The sequence below is a fragment of the Salvelinus alpinus genome, chromosome 36, assembly GCF_045679555.1.
Source record: "Salvelinus alpinus chromosome 36, SLU_Salpinus.1, whole genome shotgun sequence".
NCBI lineage: Eukaryota > Metazoa > Chordata > Actinopteri > Salmoniformes > Salmonidae > Salvelinus > Salvelinus alpinus.
Genome location: NC_092121.1, coordinates 15586820 through 15595592, shown reverse-complemented (window position 1 = coordinate 15595592; position 8773 = coordinate 15586820). Strand labels below are relative to the sequence as shown.

Below are 8773 nucleotides of genomic sequence, written 5' to 3'. Positions count from 1 at the left end.
ATAGATTTAGCCTCTAGAAGCTGATGGAGCATGTCAGAGGAATGGAACCCAATCGACTAAAAACGAGTCTCATGTCTCATGCAGTAACAAAAACAATGTATGTGTGTTTGGTAAACGTGATTTGTTTACAACGTATTATGAGTCCTCTTCTAACTGGAAATGAGTAAGGTGGCATTGCATTCCCAAAGGACAGTGTGTTCCACGTCAAGCTGGAATGCACAGTGTCAGTGTCGAATCCGTCTTACTATGACTTCATAGGTGTTTCTCAAGGAAATCCCTCTCCCTTCTAGGCACAATGAGATGGCTTCCTGTTTAGAGAAAGTAGGATCCAGCCACTCAGCCACCCACCATCCCTTTACGTAATTTCCACATACTAATGTAGTAATTTATCATAACTGCACAAAGTGCACATATTGCTGTATTTCCATCATCCTCCTCATCCTCAGAAACATGTACGGTTATGAGGAAGGGCTGCATACTCTATACGCATTGAGGTGGGGGACTGACAGAGAGCGTTGTCCAAATCATGAAAAAAGATCCATGGCCCATGTTTTCATTCAGAGTGTGAGTAAAGATAAGAAGTAAACCAATAAAACTGACAGTCTTTAAAAATTAAGTACCATATCATTGTAGGAAGTGCAGCCTGGTCTCATATACTAGATGTAACATAGTAAATGTAAATCAAAATATTCTGAACAAAAAAATAAACGCACATGTAACAATTTCAATGATTTTACTGACATTTAGTTCATATAAGGAAATCAGTTAATTGAAATAAATAAATTAGGCCCTAATCTATGGATTTCACATGACTGGGCATGGGCACAGCCATGCCCAGCCATGCCCAGTTGGGTGGGCCTATGCCTGGGAGGGCATAGGCCCACCTACTTGGGAGCCAGGCCCACCCACTGGGGAGGCAGGCCCACCCAATCATTATGAGTTTTTCCCCACAAAAGGGCTTTATTACAGACAGAAATACTCCTCAGTTTCATCAGCTGTCTGGGTGGCTGGTCTCAGATGATCCCGCAGGTGAAGAAGCCGGATTGGGGGGTCCTGGGCTGGCATGGTTACACGTGGTCTGCAGTTGCGAGGCCGGTTGGACATTTTCTCTAAAATAGCATTGGAGGCGGCTTATGGTAGGGAAATTAACATTCTCTGGCAACAGCTCAAGTGGACATTCCGCATGCCAATTGCACGCTGCCTCAAAACTTGAGACATCTGTGGCATTGTATTGTGTGACAAAACTGCACATTTTAGAGTGGCCTCTTATTGTCCCCAGGACAAGAAGCACCTGTGTAATGATCATGCTGTTTAATCAGCTTCTTGATATACCACACCTGTCAGGTGGATGGATTATCTTGGCAATTGAGAAATGCTCACTAACACGGATGTAAACAAATTTGTGCACAACATTTGAGAGAAATAAGCTTTTTGTGCATATGGTACATTTCTGGGATCTTTTATTTCAGCTCATGAAACGTGGGACCAACACTTTACATAGTATGATATGTTACGTTTGGTATGGTTACATGAGACAGAATGTTACCTAAGGCAAAATTAAAGAAGGGAAAGGGAAAGGGGGGTACCTAGTCAGTCGTAGAACTGGATGCCTTCTACTGAAATGTGTCTTTCGCATTTAACCCAACCCCTCTTAATCAGTGATTGGTTGAGCATATAACGCGAACGTCTTGCAACCCAAACGTTGCATGTTCAAATCTCATCACGGAAAACTTGTGCATTTTAGTTAATAAGCAACTTTTCAACTACATGCCACTTTTTAGCTACTTTGCAACTACTTAGCATGTTAGCTAACCCTTCCCCTAACCCTTCCCTTAACCCTTCACCTAACCCTAACCTTAACCCTTTTAGCTAACCCTTCACCTAACCCTAACCTTAACCCTTTTAGTTAACCCTTCCCCTAACCCTAACCTTAACCCTTAACCTAACCTTAACCCTAACCCCTAGCTAACATTATCCAGGTAGCTACGGTTAACGTTAGCCTCCTAGCCACCTAGATAACATTAGCCACAACAAATTGGATTATTGGATTATTATCATACAATTAGCAAATTCGTAACATATTGTACATTTTGAAAATGTATAACATATCATACAAATTGTAATTCGGAACACATAATACGAAATGGATGATAAACATACACAAATTAATACAATCCATACGAAACGTAACATATCATACTAAATGGAGTGTGATGTATTTATGTACAGAATCATATGAAATGCTCTAAGACCAGGTTGGGAAGTAGTATAGTGATCCATTTTACAACCACAGATCAAAAACATATCAGATGGCATTGACCTAGAAAGAATGCACTTTTAAACCTTACAGCATGCGCAACTGCCTGTAGCCAAAACAGATCATAAATGCCTCACTCCGCATCCCTGCAATAATTGTAAATCAGAGAGTAATGCTATTTCATCTCCAAGCCACCTCGGGCAATGTATTTACCTACAGTTATTGCGACTTCAGAAGCCAAGTAAAGGAGAGGTAGAGAGGAAGGCTGAGCGTTGGAGGGCAGAGTCCAGCCCAGCCCACTTCAAGTCGAGTCTCGCACCAGTCTATTTTCTCCCATCACAATTTGTCACGTCTGATCATCGGTCAGAGCGTACTGTATTCAAACGCAAGACAACTGCGCTAAATAAGAACACGTTCTCAGGCAAAGCTAAACTTCTAAAAGGTATGTCTTTGTAGTTATATTTGTGTAATAGCCTACTTATATTTGTACTGGGTATTTTTCGTTTTTATAAATATTTGAATGATACTTGTTTGGTATTTATTTATTCAACAGATATTATGGCGTTTTAGACAGTTGGTCGAAATTCTATAATTTGATGGCATATAATAACTAGGCTAAAGCAAGGACATGTTTATTTGTCTTATATTTGAGAAATTCAGCAATGTTGTGGAAAATCCAGATATTTAGCCTCACAATTTTGATACAAGCCTTTAGCCTATACTTGTCCACTGACAAGTTGATGACAACAGATTTCAGTGTTTTCTTGTTCTTTTTCTGAAATAATAAAAACTTGAATAACTAATAATTATTTAAAAAACGTAACTTAATTCATACATTTGCATACCCAATCCATAATAATTTTGAAGTAGTGTTTTTATCATATGCTATGTTTCAAACAGATAGGCAACAGTGCCTCAAATACAATTTAATACAATTGTATTTGCACATGCTTCGTAAACAACAGGTGTAGACTAACACTGAAATGCTTACATACTGGTCCTTAGTGGGACAAGGAATAAATACACAGTGCACAACGAATAACAATAACGAGTAAAAAATAAAATGGCTATTCAGGGAGTACCTGTACCTGAGTCGATGTGCAAGGGTACGAGGTAATTGACGTAGCTGTGTATATATAGGTATGGGTAAAGTGACTGGACAACAGGATAGACAACTGACAGTAAATAGGCAGTAGCAGAAGCGTATGTGGTGAGTGGTGTGTGTGTGTGTGTGTGTGTGTGTGTGTGTGTGTGTGTGTGTGTGTGTGTGTGTGTGTGTGTGTGTGTGTGTGTGTGTGTGTGTGTGTGTGTGTGTGTGTGTGTGTGTGTGTGTGTGTGTGTGTGTGTGTGTTGACAGGCAGAATGACAGTTTTGCCCCCCAAAAATAAAACTGAGCTGGAAGATGAAGATAAATATGCTAAAGATCAATATGAATTAGTGACATAAATGGCCAAGTTTCTCCAGGACAAAACACTAATATTGGGAATTCTGTTATTATGTCTATTTAATGGCGCCTTAGCTTGGTAATTTCTCATTTGTAAGGCACCTGTGGAGTAATGTCTTTGCTAGTTTCATACTCAAAAACATTCTATTAGAATTTGAATGAAGACAGGTACTGTTAATTACAAGATTAATGAAGAATGTACATCCCCCTCCCTTTTATTTACATGTGTGTGTTGTTACAGATAAATAGGCTATTATACTGTATTTCAATACTGTTATTTTGTTTCCAGGTTTCTTGCTTGTCTGAGCCATCCAGTGGATTGTCCAGGCATTGCACAGTTTTGGATAACGCTATCACATTGAACATTCTTATTACCATCCATTCTTATATTAAATACAAAAAACTGGACTGATCTATCTGTCAGAAACGACATTCAAAGATAGATTTCCTAAGGAATGTACATTCCCCACTTCCAACATATTGAATTATGGACTGCCTAAGAACTATGTGATGCAGAGTGGAAAGCATCTTGTCAGCTAAAAAGAAAGCAACATTCCCAGAATACCAATGGAAGCATCGCATGCCGCTTACGCTGCTGTTGCTGCCCCCACTGTGGTTCCCATGTCCCCCTCGGCAGGGTACCTGCTCCAGATGTTCCACGAGTACCAGAGCAATGCTGTCATCAGAGAACACTACAACTACACAGGCAAACTGAAGGAGAACAAGTACAAAGATGGACTAAAGCCAGAGGCCATAGCCTTCCTGCTGATCTGCTTGCTCATAGTGCTGGAGAATGCTGTGGTGCTGTTAGCTATCTGGAGGAATAAAAAATTCCATCTGCCCATGTACTATCTGTTAGGCAACCTAACACTCTCAGACCTGCTAGCAGGCTTCACCTACATGGTGAACATTGTGACTTCAGGGGCCAACACGTTAAAGATGACCCCTGTGCTGTGGTTCCTGAGGGAGGGGGGGGTCTTCATAACGCTGGCCGCCTCCGTCATCAGCCTCCTGGCCATCGCCATTGAGCGCCATGTCACTATGGTGAGGATGAAGCCCTACCAGGGGGCCAAGCGAGGCCGGATGTTTGCCCTGATCGGGGCCAGCTGGGTTCTGTCAGTGTTCCTGGGGGTGCTGCCCGTCCTGGGCTGGAACTGTATGGGCCGCCTGGACCAGTGCTCCACCGTCCTGCCGCTCTTCGCCAAAAGCTACATCCTCTTCTTCATCACCGTGTTCACCGCTGTGCTGCTGGCCATCGTGGTGCTTTATGTGCGCATCTTCCACACTGTCAAGTCCAACACAAAGCACCTGGGCTCTGGCCCGCAGCGCAAAGGCCTGGCCCGCAAGTCCCAGAAGTACATGGCCCTGCTGAAGACGGTCACCATCGTACTGGGTGTCTTCATCGTCTGCTGGCTGCCTCTCTTCATCCTCCTCTTGCTGGACTTCTGCTGCCCGGCACGGAGCTGCCAGGTGCTCTTCAAGGCGGACTACTTCCTGGGCATCGCCATGATCAACTCTCTCCTCAATCCCATCATCTATACCCTGACCAGTAAGGACATGAGGAGGGCCATCCTGAGGCTGCTGTGTCGACGCTGCCTCCTCACCAAGGATGGCCAGGTGAAGAAGATAGGGATGTCCTTCCTGGAGTGCAGTACCAGCAAGACTGAGGCGCCCTCCCATAGGCTGGAGGGCCTGGAGATCACAGTCTCCTCTGCCAACTTCACCCCTTCCACTATTAAAGCCATCTACCCCAGGATGTCAAAGACATGACTTGTCCATGACGGCCCAATGTGACTCAAGCAGTAATAATGGATAATTGTCCAATTACAGTAAGAGCAGAGTTCTGGATACCCCCTTGACTGGACCACTCTTCGGCACCATCTTACAGCTGTGAGACTACTACATGTTACGTATGGGTTGTAAATGGAACTACAAGCAAGGAGGAAGTAATACTCTTCCTCTCACCTCAATGGTAGAGAACGTCAGCGGAACCCACCATTGTCCTATGTTTTGCCTTCCTCCCCTGGTCTGGCATTTTCTTCCTAGACAGATAAGCTGGAGGTTTCCACTTAAAGACTGGTCAGTCTATTGTTAGGAAGTCAAACCTCCGTCACAGTGTTAGAGAAAGAAATACCTTGTTGGTTTTTAGTCTTCGGCGCCAAGCATTTAACAGATTAATATGCTGTTCACATACTGTGAAAATCCTTTTCTCGTATGCTGAGATAAAATATATCTTTCATACGTTAACAATCTTCCATAATCCAAACTGCCGAAAAGAAAAACCCTCCTGAAGGAATGGATTCATGTTTGTAGCAGCATTTTGAATTCACCATTTACCGGTATTTAAAGAGAACCACTCAACCAGCAGCTGTGAAATTAATGTTATTCATGTTTTTTATTATACAAACATTGAAACACATTCAGTACATTTTATTTTGAGTCATACACATAAAGTATACATTTGAGTCATGCTAAGGCTCATCCTTATCCTCTCTCCAGAAAATACATAATACAAACATAATGACATGTAATTAAAACATGAAGCATCCACACCCAAAACTGCTGCCAGAACCATGGCATTTTTGTAATCTGATCTCAGGTCAGCTGGAATTCTGGGTAGAGGTCCCCAGACCAACATTAGAGGCTTGGTGGCTTAGACACACAGAGAATTTCACGTTGATGCCTCTTCTGGTTTGCACATCTTTGGAGGTCTCTAAAACACACGTAGCAGCAGACATGATTGTGAGCAATAAAAAGGACAGATTAGGCTTAGTTTTGTGGACTCAAAGTATGGAAATCATATTGAACACAACCTGTTCACAAAAACAATAGCCTTCAGAACTTTCCTGAACAAGCTGGAGAATATCCCTCTCATGCAATGAAGTGTTATGTCTATCTTCTGTAAACAGTGGTTAATAGAAATTTGTCAAAGACAAACCACAAATGCTTGGGGTTCCATGTATAAAGTTCCATTGTGACAGCAGTGATGTTTAAAAAGCAAGCAATTCAAAATCTGTTTTCACATTGTATATAAATGTACAAATGAAAATATTTATATTTCTGTCTTATTGTACTATACAGTATATTGTGTAAATAAAATGAACTATAGTTTCTGTATTTTGTTTATTCTGAACTAAACTTAATTTATGAGGCCACTGCCAATGTTTTATGTACATTCAAACAATAAATAAATGTGAACAATATCTACAAAAACAGTATTTTTGGTCATTGTTTTGCAGAATAAACATCCATACAAATAACATTAAATCTAGTTATTTCCTCTCACCAAATCTTTGTGAAGCCAGAGGCCTCATGTGTGAGAATATGAAAGTGCTAGTGTCAATGTGGTGAGAGCGATGTTTCAGATCTTTCACAGGAAACATACCCTCCCATCATCCACCAGTTATAAAAGGCTTTGACCTATATAGTCATCACATACCATATACTTCAACACTGAAAAGTGCATAAACACTGATAAGCAAATGTCAACTTAATTCATTTGAGAACATGGAACAGTCTACAAAATATACATACAGTGGGGAGAACAAGTATTTGATACACTGCCGATTTTGCAGGTTTTCCTAATTACAAAGCATGTAGAGGTCTGTAATTTTTTATCATAGGTACACTTCAACTGTGAGAGACGGAATCTAAAAAATCCAGAAAATCACATTTTATGATTTTTAAGTAATTAAATTGCATTTTATTGCATGACATAAGTATTTGATACATCAGAAAAGCAGAACTTAATATTTGGTACAGAAACCTTTGTTTGCAATTAAAGAGATCATACGTTTCCTGTAGTTCTTGAAGAGGTTTGCACACACTGCAGCAGGGATTTTGGCCCACTCCTCCATACAGACCTTCTCCAGATCCTTCAGGTTTCGGGGCTGTCGCTGGGCAATACGGACTTTCAGCTCCCTCCAAAGATTTTCTATTGGGTTCAGGTCTGGAGACTGGCTAGGCCACTCCAGGACCTTGAGATGCTTCTTACGGAGCCACTCCTTAGTTGCCCTGGCTGTGTGTTTCGGGTCGTTGTCATGCTGGAAGACCCAGCCACGACCCATCTTCAATGCTCTTACTGAGGGAAGGAGGTTGTTGGCCAAGATCTCGTGATACATGGCCCCATCCATCCTCCCCTCAATACGGTGCAGTCGTCCTGTCCCCTTTGCAGAAAAGCATCCCCAAAGAATGTTTCCACCTCCATGCTTCACGGTTGGGATGGTGTTCTTGGGGTTGTACTCATCCTTCTTCTTCCTCCAAACACAGCGAGTGGAGTTTAGACCAAAAAGCTCTATTTTTGTCTCATCAGACCACATGACCTTCTCCCGTTCCTCCTCTGGATCATCATCATCTAGATTCTCATCATCTAGATCATCTAGATTCTAGATGGTCATTGGCAAACTTCAGACGGGCCTGGCGCTGGCTTGAGCAGGGGGACCTTGCGTGCGCTGCAGAATTTTTATCCATGACGGCGTAGTGTGTTACTAATGGTTTTCTTTGAGACTGTGGTCCCAGCTCTCTTCAGGTCATTGACCAGGTCCTGCCGTGTAGTTCTGGGGTGATCCCTCACCTTCCTCATGATCATTGATGCCCCACGAGGTGAGATCTTGCATGAAGCCCCAGACCGAGGGTGATTGAACGTCATCTTGAACTTCTTCCATTTTTTAATAATTGCGCCAAAACAGTTGTTGCCTTCTCACCAAGCTGCTTGCCTATTGTCCTGTAGCCCATCCCAGCCTTGTGCAGGTCTACAATTTTACCCCTGATGTCCTTACACATCTCTCTGGTCTTGGCCATTGTGGAGAGGTTGGAGTCTGTTTGATTGAGTGTGTGGACAGGTGTCTTTTATACAGGTAACGAGTTCAAACAGGTGCAGTTAATACAGGTAATGAGTGGAGAACAGGAGGGCTTCTTAAAGAAAAACTAACAGGTCTGTGAGAGCCGGAATTCTTACTGGTTGGTAGGTGATTAAATACTGTGATTTTCTGGATTTTTGTTTTAGATTCCGTCTCTCACAGTTGAAGTGTACCTATGATAAGAATTACAGACCTCTACATGCTTTGTAAGTA

At 42.2% G+C, this 8773-nt stretch overlaps 1 protein-coding gene across 1 annotated transcript; it reads left to right on the top strand.

Moving 5' to 3' along the window:
- Positions 1-2562: 2562 nt before the first annotated feature.
- Positions 2563-5613, top strand: LOC139565086 (sphingosine 1-phosphate receptor 1-like). The gene is made up of 2 exons (XM_071385149.1): positions 2563-2699; positions 3991-5613. Exon 2 carries the CDS (start codon positions 4269-4271, stop codon positions 5469-5471), a length of 1203 nt encoding a protein of 400 aa, XP_071241250.1. The 5' UTR covers positions 2563-2699; positions 3991-4268; the 3' UTR covers positions 5472-5613.
- Positions 5614-8773: the final 3160 nt, after the last annotated feature.